The 27,996-nt window shown below is 49.3% G+C and overlaps 2 protein-coding genes across 2 annotated transcripts in view; one reads left to right on the top strand and one right to left on the bottom strand.

The window, feature by feature from the left end:
- The first annotated feature begins 3 nt into the window (after positions 1-3).
- Positions 4-22,923, top strand: LOC132471840 (thrombospondin type-1 domain-containing protein 4-like). The gene is made up of 12 exons (XM_060071161.1): positions 4-283; positions 11,086-11,290; positions 13,701-13,876; positions 14,431-14,527; positions 14,853-15,050; positions 15,266-15,395; positions 15,606-15,810; positions 16,124-16,297; positions 16,933-17,106; positions 19,400-19,579; positions 20,499-20,643; positions 20,994-22,923. Exons 1-12 carry the CDS (start codon positions 212-214, stop codon positions 21,134-21,136), a joined length of 1,899 nt encoding a protein of 632 aa, XP_059927144.1. The 5' UTR covers positions 4-211; the 3' UTR covers positions 21,137-22,923.
- Positions 22,924-22,926: 3 nt separating this feature from the next.
- Positions 22,927-27,996, bottom strand: part of LOC132471843 (xaa-Pro dipeptidase-like) — a 9,551-nt gene continuing 4,481 nt past the window's right edge. The window contains exons 8-16 of the mRNA XM_060071166.1: positions 27,859-27,903; positions 27,415-27,490; positions 27,267-27,313; positions 26,226-26,294; positions 25,771-25,848; positions 25,300-25,448; positions 24,533-24,717; positions 23,869-24,063; positions 22,927-23,254 (exon numbers count right to left, since the gene is read on the bottom strand). Of these exons, the coding sequence (XP_059927149.1) occupies positions 23,111-23,254; positions 23,869-24,063; positions 24,533-24,717; positions 25,300-25,448; positions 25,771-25,848; positions 26,226-26,294; positions 27,267-27,313; positions 27,415-27,490; positions 27,859-27,903 (988 nt within the window). The 3' untranslated portion in view covers positions 22,927-23,110. The remainder of the gene's footprint in view (positions 23,255-23,868; positions 24,064-24,532; positions 24,718-25,299; positions 25,449-25,770; positions 25,849-26,225; positions 26,295-27,266; positions 27,314-27,414; positions 27,491-27,858; positions 27,904-27,996) is intronic.

The raw sequence follows: 27,996 nt of genomic DNA, 5'->3' as shown, positions 1-27,996 counted from the left end.
AAGGGGAGCGGGTGGAGGTTCCTCCGGTGATCACTGTGCTCCGAGGGAGAGAGTGGAGAGCAGCTGCCCCCGTACAGACAGCCCGGCAGCGGATACTCGGACCGCCGTGGACTCCCTCTGAGTGGCTCCTGGAGCTCTTCCCCCCCCGCCGGCCCCCCGGCCCCGGGTTCCTCTTTTTTTGATTGATTTTGATATCGGGGTGCGTTGGAGAATGCTCCCCGGAGTGGTGCTGCTGCTGTCCGCCTGCCTCCAGGTGCGCGTGCAGGGGAAGCCGCGCTCACAGGTAGGGACCAGGTGCCTGGGGGGGGGCTGGGTGTTTTGGGGGGGGCTGGGTACCTGCGGGGGGGGGGTGGAATCGTGCTGGGGTAGTGGGCTGGCCGTGTCACGTTGTAATGGCAGTGTTTAATAATTGAGTGAGTACATTTTTGCCGTTGATTTGAAATGTAATCAAGCTGCCATGTTCGCGTTGCTAATCTGAACCGCCTCAGGTTTTTCCATTGTTTGACTTTTTATGATCTGTTACTGAAACGTGATGCTTCTTGAATTACTTCAGGTTAGTTTTGTGTGTCATGGTGAAAAACACAAAGTTGTAAAATCTCAAATGTTAAACTTGTTGTGCGTCCTAGTGGGCTGTGCCTCATCATGTGATGATGGGGAGCTAATGGCCTTTAAACAGGGAATATCCCAGGGCGGACTCATTCCTACACACGGTCTAAACTGTGCTGTTTCCTCCTCGTCATCATTATATCCACGCCGCAGGTATTTGGCTCCATGTGTTGCTGCAGTGCACGCTCTGTGGAGACATATAGAGACTTGTAGAGGGACACATCCCCACAACCATCACCTAAATACCCGACAGGCCGCCTCCAGCATCCAGCCTCCAGCCTCGGCCCGGACTCATTCACGATACCGTGGCCCCTTCCCGCCCTCGATCTCTCTCTTGATCCCAGATACCTGAGGTCTTTCCCGGTACCACACATATTTTCCCTTCCCAGCATTCTCAAGCGACTGGAAAAAAAGGGGATTCACCCTCCCTGTGTGTGTGTGTGTGTGTGTGTGTGTGTGTGTGTGTGTGTGTGTGTGTGTGTGTGTGTGTGTGTGTGTGTGTGTGTGTGTGTGTGTGTGTGTGTGTGTGTGTGTGTGTGTGTGTGTGTGTGTGTCAGATTGGGTCACGTGAGGATGTGACATTGCCACTGGATCAAGACGTATGATTCGTGCTCCTATATTGTATGACATTGTGTGTGTGTGTGTGTGTGTGTGTGTCTTCGCCCCAGCAGCCCCTAATGATAATGCACAGATGGAATACATGCCGAGAGTGTGTCGTAGCTGAAGGTGATCTGAACTCTCCTGTCGTTGCTCGTGGCACACGGCTCACCTGAGTTCATCTGCTGATATATGAACAGTCGTCAAACACCAAAGTGTGTCGCGGTCGGACCGGGGAAGAAGGAGGGGGGGGTCTCCATAAAGAGACCTCTGGGGAGTTTAAAGGACTTTATGATGACACAGAAGCCTTATTTTCGATTTTTTTATACGTCTGTAATCTGTCATGCGTGTAATTGAATGAGTGCATTTTATGTGCATGGGTGACCTGCAAGGAAATGCCGTGGATTTGGGTCGTGCTGGTGATGGTGGGGGAGGGGGGAGGGGGGGGGGGGGGGGGGTGGGGAGTGACTGGGAGTGGGCGTGTCGGCGGGGTTACTGGGAGGACACCACCACCTCCTCAGACAGTTCTGTGAGCCGGGCTTCCTTCCTGAAAGCCTTTGCAGTAAACGGTTTTGGCAGAAGCACAGCTTTCAACACCTGCTCCCTGCTCTCATTAGAGCTGGGCCATTACATCACCTTTAATCTCCCTGCAACAAAGCATACCGCTCATTCTAGCTGCTCGCTCTTAACCCACTCCTTGGTTTGTGTTGCTAACTCTATCTGCTCGTTCTTAAACTGCTCTGTGTTGCTAACTCTAGCGCCTCGTTCTTAGCCTGCTCTGTTTTGCTAACTCTATCAGCTCAACCTTAGCCTGCTCTAAGTTTTATGTAGTCTGTCAAATATTTCAGTTTTCAAGGGCAATATTCCGAATGGTATCTCTCTTTAACTGCTCCTTCTGTCCAACTTCTCAAACAATTGCTAGCTCCCGCAAACGTTGGCTTAAAGCAAAGCAATTGTTCAGTTATTTTCCCTCCACAGAGGAGTTATGGGAGTAAAAGATGTTTGACAGTTGACCCCTCGGTTAAGTGTGTGCTGAACATTTAAGACACATTAAGCCCCAGACGACCACACTGGAGTGACATGTCATCCTGCTCTGAACAGTACAGCTCACTGGGATTGGCGACGTAAGCAGAAACCGTACGCATTTTAATGGCCACAGAATCGGCACCCCTTGCGCTATTTCCGAATGCTTTACAACCACTGGAGTCTTTTATGGAGGCAGGCAGTGCCCTTGGGCCTAGGCAGGCGGCAGGGTTTGGGGTGTGTTTAAGGCCTCTCTGCGTGGTACTGCTCCACTGTCTTGCTATGCTGCCAGTTCTCAAACCCTCAAATCTAGGATGGCTCTGATGATGCTCAATCAAAATCAAACAAATGCAAATAGGTTAAGTTTGAAATTTACAACTTTGCAATTAATTACAGATTCTCTCCAACCAAATCATAACTACTTTGTATTCCATTCTACATGTAGTACTTTGCGTTGAAAGTGTTTATTGTGACACCCGTGGCACATTTTTTTGCATGGAAAATGTGCATCTGAATATTTGAACGATATGAATTGCCACAAGGACTTGGTCGAAACTCCAATTTCTATCTATTGCATTTTCCTTTTAGTTATCGCTACAATAAGATTGAAGTTCCCTTGAAATTTACTTTATTTATCAGTTTGGTTTCTTTCAACAGAAAAAGACTGTTAAACCACTCTAGCCATGTGTTTCTATTCTTAGTCCTGCAGGTTAACAACACTGTCCCATAGAACACTAAGTTGGGTGAAGACAACGTGGCAAGCCAAGGGCTCCCTCCAGAACACACAAAGCCAGACACTTTATCCTGATACAACGTCCTAACAGCCACAATGGAAGTTCACCCCTCGAACCATCACAGTAGCTGGTCTGTGGACAGATGTTCGAGTTATTGTTATCAGATATATTTATTTCAAAACGTAACACAGCACAGCTTACCTTTATTAAATACGTTATCAGAATGGTTCAGACATGCCGTTAATATTATGCTTTCTTGGCAGCAGTCGCACCCCTGTGATCCTGTAGAGCTCCATCTGGGTTTCCCGTTGAAGGATCTGGCTTACGCTAGCTGGTGTTCATTAAAAGCCGGGCTAGTTGGGATGGAACTGTGTTAAGATATATAGCGTCGCGCCATGTGGAATACAGATGCTAGTGGCTTCAGCTGCTAATATGCACACTGAACATGAGCTAAAGGGGGTGGATTATCATTTAGTGGGATTCAACTTAAACACATGCAGACTCACACAAACATGCAGAAATACACACACATGCAGACACACACATGCAGACACACAGACCCACAAACACACACAAATACAGACACACACACACACGCGCGCACACACTCACGCACACGCACTCACACATTCAGAAGCATTCACACTGTCTTGCAGGCACATGTTAATTTGCTCAAAGACCCAGACACAAACATTCTAATCCTAGGAACTGACATGACCTTCAAAATACGACCAACCGACCACCATCGTAAACACCAGCTCAAGTTTAAGATGTTTATCATCACACATCCAAGAGCAAACAAATAACACACACACACATACACACGCACGCACGCGCACACGCACACGCACACGCACACAGATCAAAGGCACATATTCACACAAACCGGCACAGGATTAGAGGCCGGAAATCAAGTTTGTTCAAAGTTGTTTTGCTATTTTGGTAGAGCGGTTGATGTGGTTAATTTATAAACTCTTATAGAGAATTTATGAACAAAGAATTTATATATGTGTCAATACCTCAGACTACATCCATTGTTGACTCAATCCGCAAGTACGTGTCTCTTCCAAACACACCAATACAAAAAAGGAACTGGTCTCTCGAAACCACACCAGTACATGTATAGTACTGGTCCCTCCAAACCACACCAGTACATGTATAGTACTGGTCCCTCCAAACCACACCAGTACATGTATAGTACTGGTCCCTCCAAACCGCACCAGTACATGTATAGTACTGGTCCCTCCAAACTACACCAGTACATGTATAGTACTGGTCCCTCCAAACTACACCAGTACATGTATAGTACTGGTCCCTCCAAACCGCACCAGTACATGTATAGTACTATTCTCTCCAAACCACACCAGTACACGTATAGTACTGGTCCCTCCAAACTACACCAGTACATGAAACAACTCTCAAGTGGGAAATTGGTGTTGGGTTTTTGTAAGATCATTAGTTGAAAATGTAAATGAGTCAGGTGCTTAGAAGCACCTGACTCCTCAGACCACCTTCTGAGTGATCAGTCGTTGGAACGACTGATGTTATGAGCAGAGCGCATTTTAAAACTGGAACTCTTTTGCTCATGTACCTAGAGTATTGGATTCAAGGATTATAACATGAGAGGAGGAAATCCTGCAATATCATCCAGACATTTGATGCAGCATACCAAAACAATAACGTACTGCATCGCACCTCATCTGTAACAGCAGTGTGTTTTAGTGAACGTTAGAGAACACCAATGGGGTGGGCCTGTTTGTTTTCCTCTCCGTCTGAGATTTCAGACTAGCTAGGGAGATATTTGCATTTAAAACCAAAAAAATCTCCGTAATGTCATTTCCACACTGAGGCCATTGAGTCCTAAGGTCACTTCCATCATAAATTCTTGGGATGATGTAGCCTCAGCATTGTCAGGCTGGAATCCCAGTCATCAAGACATTACATTTCCAGATGAGCTGGCATGCGTCCGTCTGCTGCGTTTTGATAACGGCTCTGGAAGCTCTCAGCGGAGGCCCTCCGACTCGTCCGGGGGCCTGGGGCCCGGAGAAGGTTCCCATCGCATCCCCCCCCCCCCGCCAAACAACGGACTGTTTCCGGGTCCTCATAAATCTGCCCCCAAAACGCTCGCCGCTTTCATCTCAAAGAGCGTTTTTATAGTTGGAAGATAGATTAGGAGCGTCCATTAAACGGAGAGAAAGGATTTCTCTTGAGGAGATGATCTGACCCTCCACTAGGATTCAGTCACGCAGCTTTTTTTTGTTCAGACAACAACTGCCATTTATTTATGCGCACGTCACTCCATCGCATGTTTGGATTGATTTCAACGGCTAATAAATGCATCTTTTATGTTTACTTTAATATTTGTTTTCTGTGATGGAGACAGAACCCATTAACAGGGTTGATAAGGAAGAAGGACCAAACTCTTCTGATAACAAGTGAAGACAATTTTTTTTGTTATTTCTGTCATTTTGTGTTTAACAAAACGATTCCAACATAACAACAAAGCTTTCTGGGTTGCTGGAAATTTCATAGAGAGCGATTTTCTCATATCCTGAAGAAGAAGAAGAAGAAGAAAAAAATCTGTCAAACAAATTGATCCCAGCGTATTCCGAAACGTAGCCTTCCTCTTCTCTAATAGCGAGACACGAAGCCTCTGCCGCCTGGGTCAGATCTCGACTAAGGAACCAAGGGATTTAGGGTCGTTTGTTGTTGTGCGTGTTGGCAGGAAGTTGGTCTTCATTCAGGAACGGTCTGTACTAAAGTATTCTTGTGATTATAAACGACATCCATTTTAACTCCTTTGGGCTGGATGTTGAATAGGCAGTTTGAAGTTTGTTTCCGTTCCCTAAAAACTACCCTGAAGCAACCCAGCGGAGGAATGAGGAGGTGTTCTGATAAAGGCGCTCCTGGTCAGGTACCCGGGTTCCCATGGCTCATGCCCTTAAGACCCTTCAGCTTGTCAACCCAAGACGGCGTACCCATGCACTGAACCCCCCCCTCCTCCCCTCCCCCCCAGCCTGGCAGGACCTCAGCGTTCAGAGGCATGATCTGAAGCCTTCCGTCCCACCGGCGGACACTCGTCTAGGAACCGTTGGCTCTTCCAGGTCTGGGTGGGGACAGTGAGTCAGAGAGACGTAGGAGGAATGCTGGGTAATATCCTCCGATGTCAACATGCGTCCACCTCCACACATCCTGCTTTCATTGAGATCCGGGGAACTGCAGCTAGTGTGCGACACTCGCTTGTAGTTGTTTTGTAATTCTTGGTGCCAGCCTTTGTTGGTGTGTCTCTCGTCTGCCTTCATGTCACAGTATGGTCTGGACGCACGCATGCACGCACGCACGCACGCACGCACGCACGCACGCACGCACGCACGCACGCACGCACGCACGCACGCACGCACGCACGCACGCACGCACGCACGCACGCACGCACGCACGCACGCACGCACGCACGGACACTAGGACACACGCAGCCAACACCAAGTGCTTCTAGTCATTATAATAGTGAAGGGTTTTTAGACGCTGAGCCAATGTGAACACTAAGGAACTCTGTACTAATGAGGCACGAAAATACCTCTAATTCCCGGATAACATAAAAACAAAGGGAATCGCACCGTAAGTCCAGAATCACATCCTCAGACACGTGCATCTGGAAAACACAATCCCCCCACACACACACACACACACACACATGCGTGAATGCACAAAAATATGCAAACAAACACACAAATGCAGACACACACACACACACACACACACACACACACACACACACACACACACACACACACACACACACACACGTATGCAACAAAAACGCCTTATGGAGTTTGAGTTCAACTGAAGTGAAGTGCATTGCTAGAACATTTTCAACATGTTAAACGCATTAATACACACACACACACACACACACACACACACACACACACACACACACACACACACACACACACACACACACACACACACACACACACACACACACACACACACACAAACCCCACCGCCTACTATAGTTCTCCCGAGAAGTTCCAGGACCAGGCAGACTTTTTTTCCCACCACATCTCCAAGTTAATTTAGTGTAGGCGAGGGACAGTTGAAGGCCTTCTCTCCGTAGCTTGCATTGCTGTTAATTTCCTCATGATGTCATTCCAAATGCTCAGGTTGTATTGTGTTGGGGGGCCACACATTAGGCCGGTGTTATCGAACTGCAACTTTGACACAGGACGAAGGGTACTTGGTGAAAGGGGGGCCGCTGTGGTGCCAAACCGTGACGGGGGGCTACGTTATATAAACGCTCAGTTCACTGTCCTTCCTCAGCTGGTTTTGTTACAAGTTTGGCCGGCTTTACGTTATTTAGTTATTGACTGGCTTTAAACTCCTGGAACACGTGCTACTGCCACTGAAAGTTGGAAAACATTCATGTAATTATGTTGTAATTGATGTAAAGATGTCTTTGGATGTTGAGTCGTTTCCATATATGACCGTGTGACTGGAGTGTGGGAGTTCTATTTCACATTTCTGCGATCACTTTAACCTGTTAATAATTGTATTAAACCGATCGTTTTATCCTCATTATCGTACTCAGTGATGTTCTCCCCAGGGTTCAGGGAACGAGCCCTCGTACATTCCCGCTGTCTCCTCTTCTCAACACTGAGCTGAGAGAGGAGACAGACAGCTTCCCAGCTGATGGGCGGTAGACGTCCTGCTGTCCACGCTGAGCCCCCCCACGTCGCGCCCCCCCCCCCATCATGTCAGCATCGTGACTCTGAGGACCGGAGACACAAGCCAGTTCTAGTTTAGCCTCCGGATACGTCTGCAAGTCAACAGGTTGAGCCCGACTCAGTACATGGGAAAAACGGGTGGAGGGTATACTAGTAAGACGAATGCTGCGCTGAGTATTCCCAGCTGAGCCGCGTCTAACCACTTCCAGATGAGGTCGGGCTTTAGTGACACTCTTAAAGATTCCTGTTAAAGTTCTCCTGAGATCGGGGCTGCTCCAGATGGCGCTTACCGCCCACGGAGCAAATCAAAGTTCTGAGCAGAAACAACAACAATAACTCCTGTGCATTTAATATTTGATGGATTCCGGCTTCAAACGGCGGGGGGGGCCTTGTTAGCCGGCGGTGAACCACTGGGCTCTGCTGGCACGGCTTCCTCTGGGACGGAGACTGTGGAGCAGCACCCTGTGACCGCGGCCGGGGCACACTCGACACTCATGAGTCCTGACACTTTGACTTCCAGGTTTGACGCGGAGGTCACAGTGAATGCCACGTTTGTTTGGGAGCAGGCCCGAGGCCGGTTCTGTTTTTGGGTTACTTGGGGACGGATTAGCGTGTCTGTGTTTATTCACAGAGGCCAGACTCCAGAAGCTGACAAGTTTCCCTTGGCACGGCTGTCTGGATTGTTAGATATCAAGGGGCACTTCAGCTTGTGTACTTGCCTCTTATTTGCCCCGTTCACAGGGGCAGACGTCACCGCAGGCAGCCTGACAACCTGCAAGCAGTATTGTGCTTCTTTCTTATAAATAGAAGTAGCCATGGTTCTCTAAAGTGCAAGATAAATTGCGTTTAGATTTGTGTATAGATTTGTTCAATTCAATTTAACTGATAACTTTTATTATAATGACCATCAGACAGAGAGCAGACTTCTATTTCCAGTGTGGTCATTGTAGTTAGTGTAAGTAACACATCTGCCCTCTAAAACAAACAATGCTGTTCTCTGTTTTGGTTGCTGTCGTGTTCCTCCACATTCTCGGCCTCCTCGCTTCCATCCGCCATAGAAACCAGATCGCAGCGCTGCTGGCTTCGCCACAAAAGTCGATTTTCCATGTTGTCTTTTTTCCCCCCTGCCCTCTTAGTTCTCGGCTCTTTTCTGTCCTCCCTTTTGTCTGTGTTTCAGAAGGGCGGCCGTGTTTGGCTTGGCACCGCGGTGCGTTTGGCACGGCTTAGGGACTCAAAAGCTTTTAGCTGGTGAGATCTCCGCTCAGTAGCCATCCCTCCCTCTCTCCCCCTGGCTCTCGGAGCGGCGCCCGGCCTTTTCTCGTTCCCATCTCACCTTCTAACGTTTCCCTCGTGTTCCATCGATTCATCCTCCTAACCTTCACACCCGTCCTACCCTTCCTCTCTCTTGCTGTCCGTCCTCATCCTCTCCTCATCGCTCTCTCACTTACAAATTGTAAGCGAGACAATTTCTTCGTCTTATGCAAGTGGCTACCTCCCTGTCCTCCTTCCCTCCCTCTCTCCCTGTCCTCCTTCCCTCCTTCCCTCCCTCTTTCCCTGTCCTCCCTCCCTCCCCCCTCCCTCCTCCCTCCCTCCCTCCCTCCCTCCCTCCCTCCCATCCCCGGTTACATAAAGCATTCCATTTCTTTATTTAGTGTATTTTAAAGTCGAGTGGCGTAGCGGAGGATCTCCCACCGAGCTCAGAGGAGGGTGAGGCAGGTTGAGGGAGGTGAGGGAGGTGAGGGAGGGTGAGGCAGGGTGAGGGAGGTGAGGGAGGGTGAGGCAGGGTGAGGGAGGTGAGGGAGGGTGAGGCCACTGGGACAGGAGACGGAGTGCATGTGATGCTTTTACTGCTGGTGAGCGGAGGCTCCGCCGCTGAGGAGCTGAGGACCAGAGGGCCAGCAGCAGCTCTCTGCTGTCTGCAGGGAGAGCTGAATACAAACCAGACGGAGAGTGCTGGGTTTGGCCGTCAGCCAACCACAGTGGAGCCCCGCGCCATTAATTATGATCGCCCCTCCCACCCTCCTCATAATGCACCGTTCTCTGGTTACTCGGCAGGTCCACTAAAGGGTAGCCTAACTAGCCCTGGCTATAGCGAGTACGGTAGCCTAACTAGCCCTGGCTATAGTGAGTATGTTAGCCTAGCCCTGGCTATAGCGAGTACGGTAGCCTAACTAGCCCTGGCTATAGTGAGTATGTTAGCCTAGCCCTGGCTATAGTGAGTATGGTAGCCTAACTAGCCCTGGCTATAGTGAGTATGGTAGCCTAGCCCTGGCTATGGTGAGTATGTTAGCCTAGCCCTGGCTATAGTGAGTACAGTAGCCTAGCCCTGGCTATAGTGAGTACAGTAGCCTAGCCCTGGCTATAGTGAGTACAGTAGCCTAGCCCTGGCTATAGTGAGTACAGTAGCCTAGCCCTGGCTATAGTGCGGTAGACTAGCCCTGGCTATAGTGCTGTAGACTAGCCCTGGCTATAGTGCAGTAGACTTGCCCTGGCTATAGTACGGTAGACTTACCAAGGCTATTGTACAGTAGCCTAGCCCTGGCTATAGTACATTAGCCTAGCCCTGGCTATAGTGAGTATGTTAGCCTAGCCCTGGCTATGGTGAGTACGGTAGACTAGCCCTGGCTATAGTGAGTACAATAGCCTAGCCCTGGCTATGGTACGGTAGCCTAGCCCTGGCTATGGTACGGTAGCCTAGCCCTGGCTATGGTACGGTAGCCTAGCCCTGGCTATGGTACGGTAGCCTAGCCCTGGCTATAGTACGGTAGCCTAGCCCTGGCTATAGTACGGTAGCCTAGCCCTGGCTATGGTGAGTACAGTAGACTAGCCCTGCCTATAGTACGGCAGCCTTTAGACCACCTGTTCGCTGTAGAGCAGAAGCAGTGTTTGCAGTACGTCTGGTTTCACTCTGTCCATGGAGCGCTGATGGGAGCTCTTGGCTCCAGCGAGTCGAGCGTTTCCTGTCATTCATTATTGCCACCGTGACACAGGGACGGCTCTGAGCCCTGGGTCGATCGCCAGGAAACTCTGGGATCGGCTGGACGGCCTGCGAGCCAAGAACATGATATTCAGGAAGAGTCCTGATTGATTGTTAATTGGTTATTGTATTATGGTTGGTAATCACCGTAGACATTGACACAGTACATTCACTAAATGAAATCCAGATTTGCCGTGACGTGTAATGACTGCTTCGTGAAAAGAGGGCTATTCTTCTACACAGTGCCTGTTCGACAGTACAATGCCGGCTCTGATAAAAGAATAACAACAAGTGACATATAAATATACATTTATATATATTTCTCTCTATCTCCCCTGTCTCCCTCTTGCTCTCTTTCTCTCTCTCTACCTCTCCCTTGCTTTCTCTCTCGCTCTCTGTCTCTCTCCCCCCCCCCCCCCCCCAGAGCCCGGGCTGTGATGACTTTGTGGGCCCAGGCCGGGTGGTGGATAAGTGTGGTGTGTGCGGCGGCGACAACTCGGCATGCCGGCTGGTCTCGGGGCTGTTCCAGCACAGCCTGACCCGCGTCGGCTACCACAAGATCCTGGAGATCCCCCAGGGGGCGACCAAGATCAACGTGACGGAGATGCTGAAGAGCAAGAACTACCTGGGTGAGGAACGCCGCTCTGCCTCGACCTCCAGACGCTCAGGAGGAAGATAAACGGGCTCCGCAGAGACCGGTTGAATCCAGTCCAAGGCCGGACTCCTGGATGTCTGTTAGGATGATTTGGTCTCGCTGCCTTGACCTAAACATCTTCTCCTTAGGTTGATGGTTCTACGCCCGCGGGCTGAATACCTCTGAGAATGTGTTTACTGCATAAGCTGTGGGTCTCTCCAGCCTGACCGAGTATTAATTATAAGGTTCTTCTGTGTTGAGAATATCTCCGTCTCTCAGCTCGGAGCGTTAGAAACACAGAAGACTGAAGTGGTGTCAAACAAAGAAGGATTTACAGATTATTGAAGAAGTCACCGTTCTGACTTCAGATCTGTCTGTGAGTGTGTTCTGGCCTGGGACTGGGGCCCTTTTAGGGCTCTGAGAGGAGCAGACCAGGCCTGTGACCGGGGCCTGTGACCGGGGCCTGTGACCGGGGCCTGTGACCGGGGCCTGTGACCGGGGCCTGTGACCGGGGCCTGTGACCGGGGCCTGTGACCGGGGCCTGTGACCGGGGCCTGTGACCGGGGCCTGTGACCGGGGCTGTGACCGGGCCTGTGACCGGGGCTGTGACCGGGGCCTGTGACCGGGGCTGTGACCGGGGCTGTGACCGGGGGCTGTGACCGTCTGTAGGTGGGTTCTAACATGGGCCTGTGAGGAGCAGAGCGGATCCTGTGCTGTGTGATGTTCACCTCCAGAGGTCTCCTCATTGGTCCGTAGTCCTCCAGAGACAGCGAGCTCTCCTAGAGGCCCGGTGACCTTGCTTGTAGACATATTGGTTTTAGAGGTGACTGCTGGAATGCTTGGGTTAGGGTTGGGCTAGGGTCTTTCATCGTTTTAATGAGCATGTGTGTGTGTTAGTGTGTGTATTTTACTTGGTGAGGGTTTGTGTGTGTGCCTGTTAGAGTGTACATTGTGTGTGTGTGTGTGTGTGTGTGTGTGTGTGTGTGTGTGTACATGCGTGTGCGTGACTGTGTGTGTGTGTGTGTGTGTGCGTGCGTACATGCGTGACTGACTGTGTGTTACCTAGGTGTGTGTGTGTGGTTGTATTTGCCTTTGTGTGTATGTGTGTGCATGAATGTATGTGTGTGTGTGTGTGTGTGTGTGTGTGTGTTTATTCGTTTGTGCGTGACTCTGTGTATGTGTGTGTGTATCTGCGTGACTCTGTGACTGTGTGTGTGTGTGCAGCAGAGGGGGGCTGAGGTGGCGGGCTGAGCAGCGTGTTGACTCCAGAGCACTCCAACCCCCCACCAGGGAACCTGTATAAACAGCCCCCCGCCCCCCCACCAGGGAACTGTATAAACATTGTTTCATTAGAGGAGCGGCTCACCGTCCGCTTTCATTACAGCCCGGAATGTTCCCCGACAGAAGCAGTTAGGGAGCCGGGGCGGGTCGGTTCCCCTTGCACTCTCACCTCAAACATGCACCCTCACCCTCACCCTCACCCTCACCCTTTCTTTCTTTCTTTCTTTCTTTCTTTCTTTCTTTCTTTCTTTCTTTCTTTCTTTCTTTCTTTCTTTCTTTCTTTCTTTCTTTCTTTCTTTCTTTCTTTCTTTCTTTCTTTCTTTCTTTCTTTCTTTCTTTCTTTCTCTGTCTCTGTCCCCTCTGGCTCTCTCTCTCTATCTATCTAGCTAGGTAGCGCTCTCGTCTTGGTTTGTATCATAACACTCCTTCTCTTATATTAATCCAAACACACACGGTTACACACCATTACATACTTATTGAGACCAATGAAGCTCGACTTTCCCCGCATGCTGTTATAACGTCTTAAATAAGCTCTCCCATACGTGCACATGAATACTCACCCGGTCATGTGTGAGTGAGGTTGGCACACACACGGTAGACTCTCTTCTCTTCCTCTCACTCTTGCCTGTGTTTAGTGGACCTGACCTTCCTTGAGGGACATGAGAGACACTGAAACGATGTGGAGATCAAATGCACCTTTGAACCAGCATGGGAAAGCATTTATACATCTGAATTGAATGGCTTTTTAATGGTGTGTGTGTGTGTGTGTGTGTGTGTGTGTGTGTGTGTGTGTGTGTGTGTGTGTGTGTGTGTGTGTGTGTGTGTGTGTGTGTGTGTGTGTGTGTGTGTGTGTGTGTGTGTGTGTGTGTGTGTGTGTGTGCGCGCGGTGTGGAGAGGCGATACTGTAGAGAAACATTTTCACTCCCCAGCTTGTCTCGACTAAACAGTGTTCCGACTCAGCAGTGATCCGCCGCGTGTGGCGGTAGTGGCTGTGGGCTTTGAGCGGTGTGTCTCTCTTTGAGCGGTGTGCCACTCTTTAAGGGGTGTGTCACTATTTAAGAGGTGTGTGTGGTGATGATCTCTCTCTCCCTCTCTCCCTCTCTCCCTCTCTCCCTCTCCCCCAGCCCTCCGGAATCGAGCGGGCCGATCGATCATCAATGGGAACTGGGCGATCGACCGGCCAGGGAGGTACGAGGGCGGGGGCACCATGTTCACATACCGCAGACCCAATGAGATCACCAGCACCGCAGGGGAGTCCTTCCTGGCGGACGGCCCCACCAATCAGATCCTCGATGTGTTTGTGAGTAACCAATCCGCTTTGAGCTCCTGAGGTCCACTGTACATTTTTGTTTTTCCTTCCGTATTGAGGAGCCAACTGTTTAGATTTGAGAACCATACAGCACACATAAAGGGCCTGATTCATGCAGACACGCACACAAACACACAGCCACATGCACACACGCACGCATGCATGCACCCACGCAAGAATGCACCCAAACGCCAAAAACATACAGGCACGCATACACACACACACACACACACACACACACACACACACACACACACACACACACACACACACACACACACACACACACACACACACACACACACACACACACACACACACACACACACACAGATTCCTGAGCAGAATGCTACTTTTTCCAGTTGGAAAGTATGGTAAACAGTGAAATCTTTTAATTGTTGCGTTTACTTTCAATCTCAATTTGGCTGCCGTCGTATGACAAGCGCAGCAGCAGATGCACATCAACTCGGACATTTGGGTTTTAATTTATGGGGGATTTAGCAAAGAAGTTAAACAGATGACGGCCTGATTTGTGTCCCCTCCAGATGATCTACCAGCAGCCCAACCCAGGAGTCCATTATGAGTATATACTCCCCTCAGAGAGCCCGGCCAACCCCACTCACCCCGACCACAGCCCTGATGGTACGGGGTCCAGCACTCACATCCACCCTCGCTGCACTGAACACTCCATCCACACTCATCCATCAGATCATTCAACCATCCATCCACCTACTCATGAACAAATAATCAGCAACGTTCCATTCATTATTCCATTCATTCATCCATCCATGTCTACTGACTCACTTCACGTTCAAACTGCACTGCAAAACACCAATCCATCCATCAATCCCTCCTCCCTCTCTCCCTCCCTCCCACCCGCCCTCTCCCCCCCCACCTCCTCTATCTCTTCCCCCCTCCTCCCTCTCTCCCCTCCCTCCCTCCCTCCCTCCCTCCCTCCCTCCATCAGGAAACACGGTCAACGGGCAGGGTGGCTATAATCACCACGGCAACACCCACCAGGAGGGCTACGACCCCGCTGGCGGGGGGCGCCCCCCCAGCAGTATCCCTGACAACCAGGTCCCAGCGGTGCAGCCCCCCCGAAGCCAGAGGGAGTACAACTGGAGGCAGGCCGGGACTACCGAGTGCAGCGCCTCCTGTGGTAAAGGTGAGTAGTTCGGTAAAACTGACTTGTGGATAGTTCAGAAGAGCGACTCTTTAACGGACATCAGATACCTCTGAGGTTGTTTTTCTTATGCTCGTATGTCTCAATGATGCTGACGATTCAGATGTCTATTGATTAAATTAAATTATAATTGATTGGACAAATAAATCAGAAGCCACTTAAGATGATGTGATATCTGTTGCCCTTGTGTTTTCCAGGATATATGTACGCCATCTTCCACTGTGTCCACCGGCAGAACCACGAGGAGGTCTCGGACGCTCTGTGTGACAGCAGTACCAAACCCAGCCAGCAGGAGGAGCCCTGCAACACGCAACACTGCCCAGCATTGTGAGGGAGCTGTCTGTCTCTGCCTCTGTCTCTGTCTCTGTCTCTGTCTCTGTCTCTGTCTCTGTGTCTGTCTCTGTCTCTGTCTCTGTCTCTGTCTCTGTCTCTCTCTCTCTCTCTCTTAACCTGACCCCCTCCCATGCCTCTCTATCTAACTCTGACCCATCTCTCCACCTTGGTCCTACCATCTGACGGCCCCCCTCCCCCGCCCAGCTGGGACATTGGCGAGTGGTCCGAGTGCAGTAAGACGTGCGGGCTGGGCATGCAGCACCGCCAGGTGCTGTGCCGGCAGGTCTACGCCAACCGGACCCTCAACGTCCACACGGGGCGCTGCCGCCACCTAGAGCGGCCCGAGACCGCCAGCACCTGCCAGCTTAAGATCTGCAGCGAGTGGCAGATCCGCACCGAGTGGACCGTGGTGGGTGGTGCCCGCGGCTACATGCTAACAGAGAGGCTGCATGCTACCAGAGAGGGTACATGCTACCAGAGAGGCTACATGCTATCGGAGAGGATGCGTGCTAATGGAGAGGCTACGTGCTCACGGAGAGGCTATATGCTAATGGAGAGGATGCATGCTAACAGAGAGGCTACATGCTAACGGAGAGGCTACATGCTGCTATCGGAGAGGCTACATGCTAATAGAGAGTCTACATGCTAACGTTGGCTCCACCCCTCAGTGCTGTAACGTTGGCTCCTCCCCTCCATACTGTAACATTGGCTCCTCCCCCCAGTGCTCTGTGCCGTGCGGGCTGGGCCAGCGGTCCCGGGACGTCCAGTGCGTCAGTAACATCGGGGACCTGGTGCCGGACGAGGAGTGCAACATGAATCTGCAGCCCAGTGCCGTGGAGAACTGCGACATGGGGGCCTGCGCCAAGAGCTGGTTCTACACACACTGGGGGGCCACGGTGAGGTGCACACACACACACACACACACACACACACCCACACCCCCACACCCACACACACACAAACTAACTCTATTTAGTCACAGTTTCACACACACATTTATTCACTCCCTGTTTGAAATACACACACACACACACACCAATTAGTGTTTCTTCTACACAATCTGTGCATCTTATTGTTTAGTTCAAATATTGAATAGGGCACAGTTTGTTCTAGCCGTTTCTTGCATTCATCCTGCAGTGGTTTTCCTATTGGAATGTTTCTCGTTGTGCTCCTAACACTGTTCTGAGAGGCCAGAGAGAGGATGAGCCGACAGTGTGGTACAGAGCTGTGGATTATCGGAGGGTCAAGCCCTTTTAAAGAGGCTGAAATGCCAAGAGGAAATTGATATTTAAGTGAGGAATGGGGGCGGTGGTCTGGCCTCTGAGGAGGGAGAGGAATGCAGTCCTACTGACGGTGTAAACTACTGACCACCGCGTTATTAACAGACAAGGGAATCGACCAATCACTGGCCTTCACACAACACAAGATGCAAGAGAGGATGGAACTGAGGTCTGTTTCTGGGACCGTGATCAGAGCCACGCATGTGACCTGTGACTCAAGTGCCCCCCTCCCCCCTTTACCTCTCATGCAGTGCTCCGCCGAGTGTGGGATGGGCGTGCGGACGCGCGGAGTCCTCTGCCTGACCAATCAGATCAGCAGCCTGCCACTGGAGGGGTGTGGCCACGAGCGGCCGGCCGACTCCCAGGTGTGCAACAACGGACCCTGTGAGAGCAGCATCGAGTGGTTCACCGGCCCCTGGAGCCAGGTAGGGGCCCTCCGGGGACAGAAGCAGCACCCGGTTACCTCCACGAGCCCACAGCGTTTTCAGGGGTGGCACAGGGCTCAGGAGGCAGAGCGAGCGGGCTGGGAACAGGATGGTCGCTGGTTCGATCCCCGGCTCCCCCAAGCTCGTTGAGCGTAGAGGTGTCCCTGAGCGAGACCCCTCACCCTGACCCCTAAAATTGTATTTAATTTTTTTCAAATGTATTCTATTTTATCCTATTTTTAATTGGTCACTTATGTCCCTGCTTGTTTATATTGTGTTATATCACTGTTTGTTAATTGTTCATTGTTATTGTCTTAAAGCTAGGGTGGGCGATTTTGGAGAAAACAGCCGTTGAGATTCCGTCGCGTACTCTCTGGCCCGTCCCTGCCACGCTACCTGCTGTAGCTCCTCCCACCGAACGTCAGTTATGCGCGTTCATGTGAATTCAGTTACATTGATAGGAAGACGAAACACCATGTCCGATTCCGAGGTAATTAAACATTAGTGCTGATTGCTACATAAGTACATATATAGCATCAACATCTTACTCACAGACATACCATGTATGTTATCTTAAAATCATTGCCATTGCGCTGGTAGGCCTAAGAAAGGTAGCTGTATCAGCCAAGCAAGATAGCAAACTAATTGCAACTGTAGTTCGTTAGCGTAAGAACAAAAGAAAAAAAAACAAAAAAACAAAAACAAAACCTCCTTCTCCATGATAACAGAATTCTTCTAGGTCTCCCTCTTATCAATATTGACAATCGATATGATCTCTTTACTGTCGTTGTCAATCATTGTGTATGTACAGTTCTGTGCTGAAAAAATATATATATTTGTTAAAATAACACAGAAAGCCAGATTACACACAAGGAAACCGTCACTTCAAAGCGATCGCGAAACTGAGCTAGGCTGCTGCTAGCTTGCAACAACGTTATAACAATACATGGAATATCATATGCTAGACTTCCCTCGCAGTGCTTATCTTGGCAGTTGTGTCAACGTAGCTTTTATACAAACGTGACTCGGACATTATCCACAGTTGAGTTGAAGCCTAGGCCACGTGTTAGCACAATCTCTGTGTTATTCCGACAGCCAGGGTTGGTGTGACCATAACTAACCTATAAAACGGACCGGGAAAAGAACCATCGGCTGATGCAAGACATCCTACAGAACCGTATTGAAATGGTTACATTACAGAACCGTAATGTAACTGTTATCGTGGCTTTGCTTAGTAAAAAAACATACCAGCCGACACTTTACATATTCATCGCAATATACCATGGAGGGATAGCACAATTCCTTACCTGTCTATAAGAAATATAGCCATCTCAGCGTCCGATTTTAAGTTTCTCCGGTCACGTAACTCTCTCCATCGCTCATAAGCCACGCCGATGTTTACTCTGGTTTTATTTCGAGCTCTCTCCGCCTCCCTTTTAGTAGCTGTCCTTTCAACAAGTGTCTTTCCTCTTTTTTTCTCTGTCTTAGTGGTGTTAGTTGATGGTATCCGGGGAATGGGAAATTTATGGGCCGTTGATGAAGACACGGCTATTCATTTGTTGTCCGCCGTAGTAGTACAAAACTGTCAGACCGCTAGGCTCGTGAACGCTCACGCAGGGACGCACCAACGTCGTTGCCAAGGTGACCGGACAGTCCCACAGCCAATAAGAACGGAGAATCGGAGCCTCGCTCGGATTGGTCAAAGTGTACATGAGCGGTGGCAATTTTTGGGTGCGGCCCACAGAGGCAGGGGAGAGCAATGTTATGAGCAGATATTCTCAGAGCACTTCACCTACATATAGCTGACTGGCTATTAGGACAGTTTTGCCAAATATTACAGTAAAGAAATTACCCACCCTAGCTTTAATGTATGCACCTTATTCACCAAGCCAAATATCCGGTTGGTGTAAAACCCTTCTTGGCAATTAAATCCTTTCTGATTCTGATTTCTAAATGTATCCATTCTCCATTTACCAATTCACACTTTTTTTTGTTTTTGTGGGGTCTGTGTCGCACGGTGCCCCTAGCGGGTCTCCCCTGTTGGGCTTCTTGACTGGCGTACCTTGGTTTGAAATGCTCACAGGGTCAGAGGAACTGAAACCACAAGGTTGCGTTCAGAACCAAGATGGCATAGTTTCATAATATGTGTCACAGATATACGGCCTGTTAGTCCCTTTGATACTGTACCTGGGATTAAGGGCTATACAAATAAAACTGAATTGCATTGAATTTAATAGCGGTGTGGTCAGCGAGACCCCTCCCCGACGGTGTGTGTGTGTTTTATTGCCCCCAGTGCTCGGTGGAGTGCGGCGTGGGCAGCCAGCAGAGGGCGGTGGTGTGCCTGGTGCGGGCGGAGGAGGGCTACGCCGCCGCGCCCCCCTACGAGTGCTCCTCCCTGGAGCGGCCCCTGGGCCAGCAGAGCTGCAACCTGGGGCCCTGCGGGGCCAAGTGGTACCACACCGACTGGAGCGCCGTGAGTACCCCGCGGCGGGACACGGGGACCAGGGTCTTCTGGACCCGGTAGAGGAGGGTCTTCTGGACCCGGTAGAGGAGGGTCTTCTGGACCCGAGTGGGAGGGTCTTCTGGACCCGGTAGAGGAGGGTCTTCTGGACCCGGTCGGGAGGGTCTTCTGGACCCGGGTGGGAGGGTCTTCTGGACCCGGGACAGGAGGGTCTTCTGGGCCCGGGACAGGAGGGTCAAGAAGACCTGGCACAGGAGGGTCTTCTGTTCCCTTAGAGTCTGATCCCCTACGGTCACATTCCAGGTTCGATCCTGGTGCTCTGGTTGCTATGGGTGATGGTTGCTAGGGGGGTTTGAATCCCAACCGGGGGCATCCCATGCTAGGAATGGATGCACAAAGGGTTTTGGATGACACTTTTTGGATGAAGGTGTCCACCAAACTCCATGGTGTTATATTAACAGAGTCCATCCAAACTACTCATTCGACCATTTTACCCTTCCCTAAAATGTCAATGCTAGACAACTATTTGACAATCTAACCGGAAACCCACCCAGCGTTTATTTAAGGGTAGATCTGCTGACCGAAGCAACAGGGCAAAAACAATACACAGAGGTATCGATTAAAGCCATGCGTACGATGACCCCACAGTGTTCCCCTCCCTTTGAGACCCCCGTTTGGTGAGCGAGATGAACACACGAGGGATCAGATCCACAGATTAAACCCCTTCCATGTAATCCGGCCCGCCGCAAGGAAAAGGCAATATTTACCCTCCACCGCACTGCTTCAGATCCACCACACACTCCCTCATACTGTGTGTATGTCCGTCTGTCTGTCTCTGTGTTTTTGCGTGTGTGTGTTTTTGCGTGTGTGTGTTTTTGCGTGTGTGTGTGTTCGTGTGTGTGCGTGTGTGCGTGTGTGTGTGTGGTCCCAGTGCTCCAAGTCGTGTGAGGAGGGCTTCCGGCTGCGGGAGGTGCGCTGCCTGGCCGACAGCATGCAGCCCAGCGATGGCTGTGAGGAGCAGGACAGGCCCCCGGAGAGGGAGCCCTGCAACCCGGAGCCCTGCACCCCCGATATAGGTGGGTCCCCCCGTCACCGCTGCTCACACACACCATGGACCGCTCTGCCCTGTGTGTGTGTGTCTCTCTTCCTCTCTGTGTGTGTGTGTGTGTGTGTTTCTCTCTGTGTATCCCTGGGTAAGGATGTTCATGGAACCAAGTACCAAGCACTTACAGTCGCTAGGTTACCCGTTTCCCCGTATACAACAAAGATAGCTAGGATAAGATGATACACAATGTTACGTATAACTGACTCTCCCTGTATTCAGAGACACGTGTTTCCACTGACCCGTCAGCATTGTGTCCCCCCACCCCCCCCCCCCTCACATACACATTCACTCCCTGCTGACTTCTCTTCACTCTGTCTCCAGACGAGAAGTGCCGAGACAAGTACTTCAACTGCAACGTGGTGGTGCAGGCGCGCCTCTGCGTGTACGACTACTACCGGACCACCTGCTGCGCGTCCTGCTCGCGGGTGGCCCACCGACACTCAGCCCCGCGCGGACACAGCTAGCCCGCCGCCCCGGCCCGCAGACCCCCGGCCCCCCAGGCCTGCTCTCCCTCCCCTGGGTCGACTGCAGTCCACCGGGGAGGGGGGGGGGGGGTCCTCTGTGTCTGGCCTCTTTCCTTAAATGGACGCCTCTCGTTTCTTGGTGCCAGAAATAGGATTTTAAGAAAGAAGAGCGCGCTTGGTTGGTCGTGCGGCGACAGTGACGGACATTTAGTTCACCTTTTTTTGACTCGACGGGTCCTCGAGGGAGGGGGGGGGGCGGGGGCGGGGGGGAGAGAGGTAGGGCAGGCCTGGGCAGCCTGCAAAGACTTTCTGGATTGTAACCCGCACACGTCCAATAAAAAGCAGCACGTCTTTTCTTTTTTTAGTGTTTCACGGTTCGCAGCTGTCCAGAGACCATGAAGTAGAGGCGCTGCCGTCTGTGCCCCCCCCCCCCCCAGCTGGGGGGCTCGGCAGGGCCAGACCGCCGCGGTCCTCATGTACACGTTTTAATAAGCTTCCTTGAGTCACGGTTCACGTATTTATGTCACGATTAACCACATAGCATGACGTCGTCACTCCTGATTCTTCTGGTACACACGCTGACAAACTCCCGGATGGACAGACCAAAGATTATTCCGGAGAATAACTTCTTAATCTTCTGCCGTTCATGAACCCGCCGTTATAATGGCTCCATCAAAGGCCAATCAGCATCCAGCATGCTGCATGGACATCATCCTCATCCCAACTCAGAAAATGGAAGAAGGTTTGGAGGTGTGTGAGAATCTCCTTGGTCTGTGTCACCATGACAACGCAGTAATATGTATAAGTAGGAAAGAATGGTGGGCTTAACGGAATTTCAATTTTAAGATTGTTTAGTGACTCGAGAGTAAAAATCTCTCAATTATTTTTGTTTGGGCCCCAGAGGGAAGGTTGGTTTATTGTGTATCACCCCCCACTTGGCTACAGGAGTAAAGCTTCTCCTCCAAACACAGCATCAGAAAGGAATGCTGGTATTCTAGGTCCAAAGGTTCAACGTTACCTCTATTTTGAGAGAGAAAAGTCGAAAGTTAAGAAAAAAAAAAGCCAACAGTGTTTTTTCCACCAGAGATTATTGTTCCACCATTTTCCACGTGTGACAAAATATATAATTAAGTGGTGCTACTAGGACGTTAGAAGGGCTCTAATGTTCATGTTTCTCAGCAGTAAAGCTGTCTCACAAGCTGTTTATCCAAGTATCATACATGTACCTCCGATCCATAAGTACTGTACTGTAAATATGTATGTATGTGTCGTTATTTAAAATGATGGAAAACGATAGGCAACATGGCCGCCTCCCCTCTGGCCAAACAATGTTAATCACTCAGTATTCCTCAATCTAATGTACCGTCTGTATTCTCTGATTCAACATATGCAAAAGGCTGGCTACCGCAAATTATGTTCAATATTGTTTCACTTTCTTAAATGACCGACCTCGACCGCTGATTTCTTCCTTATCTTGCGTCTATCCCGTCCCATCGATTGTTTTCTGTTGTAATGAGATTCTTGCTTTTAGTGGGGAAATCACCCCATCTAGAGGAATCAGTCCGCTATCACTTGATAGCGGACTGCTAATTCGATTTTATGCTGCATATACTGATTGTATTTCTATAGACATAAAGAAATATAGAGTTGATTACATTCAATTGCATAATATAGCAATGTAAATTGTTGATTATTTTAATCAATATGTTTGGAGAATTACAAAATATGTTTCTCAGATGAGTTTGATACAAGTAGGTTTTACCGACAACTTGTGATATAAAAAAACAGTCTAAAAGCAGTGCATTTATTTTAGCAGCTGATAAGCATGAATGTGATTATAATGTGTTATCTGAATTAATTGTACATTAGATAACGTTAGATGATGGGTTAGAAAAATAGCGCGATTTCCCTTCTTGAAGTGATTCCCTCTCAACGTTCCGGAACATTCCTTCTGGAGAGTTCAGAGTGATGTCATCAGATCTCCTCGCTGCTGACCAATGGGCTGAGGGTCTTCCCGGAGTCCGCCATGAAGGCCTCGATCTCGTCCACGCCACGTGGCACGCAGGTCAGGAGCTCCACGCCGTCCCGCGTCACGGCAATGTCGTCCTCGATGCGCACCTGGACCACAACAACAACCCCATCAACAACAACAACCACATCAACAACAACAACCAGCCGTCACCGGTCACTCTCTGGATTGGTCGCTCGATGCGAACACAATTCCAGCGAGGGATCGTGACATTTGATCGAAAGCGTGTACTGAAATATTTTATACACGAGACAACTTAGTTATTGATTGATGAATGAAAAAATACTTTGACATTTGTCCCGAGAAAATGGATGCAGCATTGCAGCATGCATTTGATACTCACTGAGCAACACTTCAAAGACAACCATACATGCAAACCTCCTTAGATGGACATAATCCGATGGCGGCTATTGCACCAACATTGTCAGAGACAGTGGGTATCAGTTCGCTCTTCTTTTAAATCATTTTATTTATCTATCCTTTACTGCATACATTCTAAATTATGCAAAGCAAACCTGTCACAGAGCTGATTGTATTTGGAAGGCTTTAGAACTGCACTGCCCATATTTGGTGTTAGGTCTAATGACATCGTTCTGGTGAAGCCCAGGGGTTCTGATCTCCCAGGTTACGACAGGCATGAGCCACTCCCCCCTCTGAAGGCATGAAGCCGCAGTCTGACCCCCTCCGCCCTCCCCCCACTCACCCCTCCGAAGCCGCGGAAGCGAGCGAGCGCCTGCTGGTTGAGGAAGCAGCTCTGGGCGGGGTCGGCCAGCGCCTCGTCCAGAAGGTTGTTGATGAAGTAGATCCCTGGCTCCACCGTGAGGACCATCCTCTCCTGCACCAGGCGGCCCATCCTCAGGTTCCTCAGACCGGGCACCTCCGTGTTCCGCACCACGCCCTGGACACACAGACACATCCACACCCACACACACACACACACACAAACGACATACAGTCAGAACACGAGGCTGCAGACCGCTGGGATATGAAACACCACCCACCATCATGAGGCTGAGAAGCAGTGAACTTCTTTGTGTTATTATAGAAGACAAAAATACAACTAGTGACAGAGGAAAACATTTCAGCATTTTATTCTTTGAATTAAATGAATTGTATTAACACAGCAGTGGTAGTGTCCTGTATGAAAAGGTAAGAGGCAAGCAGAAATAAACACAGATACTGTATGCTTGGAATTTTAGGTTTAGCAGACTTAATGTTATGCTTAGCGTGTTTTTAGCGTGTGTTTTCATCTGCTTACCACTACCATTTAAAAAAAATACAATAATTTTAGTGCCATTGCTAGCGTGGGTAAGATAGCATAGCATAGCAATATGCTATTCTACCTCCATCCTCTCAGAGCCACTGACCTCCGGGTAGCCCCCAACGTCGTGCACGTCGCAGCCCAGCAGGTGGCCCAGGCCGTGGGGCATGAAGACGGCGCCCAGGCGGGCCTTCATCATGTCGTCCACGTTGCCCCTGACGATGCCCAGCTTCAGCAGCTCCTCCAGGTGGACGCGGTTGGCCAGAAAGTGCATGTCGGTCCACTCCACACCTGGACAAAGGGTCAAAGGTCACCTGGTTCATGCGGCGCGCCTTTTCATAGCATCAAACACTTTAAAAGGTTATTTTAGTAACAATAAATAGACAATAAATAGACAAAATAATTATGAAATGTATAAAATTGTCACACATGTGAATTGAAGCGTTTTTACTCTAAACAAACTCTCAGACATGTAGAAAGAAATAAAAATCTGCATGGATTAATGTCTAGGTCAATTCTTATCGTGCTTTTCAAAACGATGAATGAAGATCTTAGAAACATCCCAATGTCTTTAAAAGACGGACTGCTGGAGAGCGGTTATCAGTTCTCTTCTGGCTTCTTTCATTCAGTGTTTTTCACCCATCATCAGACTGCTACTACCTCTATGGTTCCTAAACGTTTTCCCACTCTGTAAACACCAGAGACAGAATCCCAGAAGGTTGCTTCTGATAGTCTGGGATCACCGGCTAAAGCATCAAGCCTTCCTGTCTGATGATCAGTCAAACCTGTGAGGATCCTTTGGCGTTCAGCTACATGATTGGTGGTCTGCATTAGGGATGATCTTGACAGCCAATCACAGCACGCTTGTGTTACCTGGTTTAATGGCTGCCAGGACAGCGCGGGACGCCTTAAGCACCGCCTCATAGATGTCCCTCTGGTCCTTGGTGAACTTCCCATTGGCCGGGAAGGAGCAGGTGATGTCGGAGGCGTAACAGTAGTACTCTCCGCCCATGTCAAACAGACTGTTGAAAACCACAGCATCTCGTCACCCCGCCCGTACGGTGGACCAAGTCGAGACTAATATTGCTCTATTCTATATGATACATCTCTTAATTAATTTAACGTATAGATTGGAAGCTGAACATTGTCTTTAGATATCTTAAACGTCATTGCTTAAATGTCTCCAAAACTATGATGAAGCGTTTTGATTTTTTAGAAAAATAATTGAGCATGCATTTTTAACTAAACTGAATCCTAGTTTGTCCGTGTCCATGTGGAGGTTTGATTCCTCGGTCTTCAGCTAAGGTTCTCCTTGAGTAAGGAGAACCGTTGGGTTCTACGTACCACATGTCCCCGTCCTGGATGGTCTTGTCATTGGGAGCAGCGGCGTGGCCGTAGTGCAGGACAGAGGAGTTGTTTCCCCTGTGGAGACGAGATCACATTCATATAAATCAAATAACAAAATATAATAAAAGACATATAATAGACATAGCAGACTGACGTTAGGCATGTATATTAATAGTTATATTTGAGGATTGTGCATATTGTTTTTGTGTATGATTAAAAAAATAATACTGATGGTGCTAGAGAACCAGCTTTAGATCCTTCTGTTCATTTGTATTTATTTAAATGGGAAAACATTTTAACGGTCCAAATGTAAAAAGTCGGTTTTACCGTCCTCAGGAACGAATAAGAGAATACTAGATTCTTCTGACCCATCCCCACAACCTCTGTCAAACACTAGGACACAACGGGGTCACCGTGCTTAAGGGCACTAGAGCAGTATTGAAATGTCCTACGTTCCACAGATGCAGGTGTAGGACGCGTGACGCATGCCTCCTTTGGTGTAGCAGTAGTGCTGGAAGAGACTGCAAGGAAACGCAAACATCAAACACAACAGACGCACAAACAACATGAGAACCTGGATGGGTGTTGGAGCCTCCAAGTCGCCACACACACACACACACACACACACACACACACACACACACACACACACACACACACACACACACACACACACACACACACACACGATAATGGTAGTGTCAGGTTTAACAGAATTAGATTAGAGTACAGACAGAAGAGGATAATTGGCAGAGCGACTGGCGATGGCCTTCCTCTGACCGTGTGCTTTTCAAGAAAGCGTCTAGCGTTGGTTCCCTGGTCACCATCGGTCAAGAACATCAAACAGTCCTCTGTGGCTCTCCACAGCTCACAGGAAGCCCAACAGACTTCCTGGTCGTCTTTCCCAAACACCACATACCCCTCGACCAGCTCTCCCAGGGCCCGCTGGGGGGGTGGGGGGGGATGGAACTGAGAGTAACATTAGAACGGGGGGATTCTGTCCTGGGAGAAATATGAATAAAACGACTGAACTTCCTGCGTCCACTTTGAGTTCTGGGTGTTGATCAAGATTGTGTGTTCGTCCTTCTATCTTGAATCTTGATAACGTCTGTATGTACTGACTATATTACAGAAAAAGTCAAAAATAATATTTGAATTTAGTGTCAATATTTAAATATTATCATTCAAATATTACGCCGCTGATTCCAGAGGAATCACACTCAGACTTTCTGTTGACACACTGGATCACCCCAGCGCACATGGGTTCGTCTTAGCTCCCAGTTACCATCGTTCATCATATTTGTAGATTTTGTGTGCAGGATGCACTGGCATGTTTGGTCATGATCATTGTGCAGTAATGTGCGATAGAAATCAGTGCACAATGTAAACGACAAATATGTCGACAACAAACCCAACATTTGTTGATTGATTTGATGTGAGACGATGGAAGTCAAATGAAAAGGATGTTTGTTTTCATTGCTATGGCTACTCACCTCTCCATTTCGTACTCTTTCTGACCGGGTTTCACGCTTTTCATAATCTAGAGAAAGAAACAAGGATGAGCCAAGTTTTATGAATATGGATGTACAACCCAAATTGTTATCATGTCTAACATTGAATGGAATGTATAGGGGGTCCCACCATTTTGTGGGCCTCGCTGGAGATCCTGTTGGTGTAGCGGAGGACTTCCAGCTCCATGTCCGTCTTGGTCACGCGGCTGCAAACCAATCACAAGTGAGTGAGTAAAAAAAGATCTGTTGGGATGTCCTAAGAAAACCCTAATGATATGCTACTAATAATATGATCCTGGGTTATCGATGATACACCTTGAAGAGATATGGCCTGTGCTATGGCCTATAATTCTCGGTGAGCCGTCAGACAGTCTCACTGATAAGAAGCTGTGCTCTCTCAGTCTCTGATCTGAGAGCTCATTCATAAGGCCGCATCGGGCCTTCAGATATCCAAACACCAATCAGTGGGATTGAATGTTCCTCTGTCCGATTGTCCTCATATAACGAATATGTCCTCATATAACAATGAATGGGCTATTGAAAAACAGTCGTATTTAAAAAGATGTTGCCTCACCATTCCACGATGACGGGATGCAGAATCGAGTTGTTTACTTGAAAGCTGTTTGAGAGACGGTTAAACAGTTAGCACATCCACACATTGGCGTATTTTTTTTGACGTGGAAAATATGTAAATACACTAATCATTTACGGA

This window comes from Gadus macrocephalus, chromosome 14 (assembly GCF_031168955.1).
Source record: "Gadus macrocephalus chromosome 14, ASM3116895v1".
Classification (NCBI taxonomy): domain Eukaryota; kingdom Metazoa; phylum Chordata; class Actinopteri; order Gadiformes; family Gadidae; genus Gadus; species Gadus macrocephalus.
This window is presented reverse-complemented; position numbering and strand designations above follow the sequence as displayed.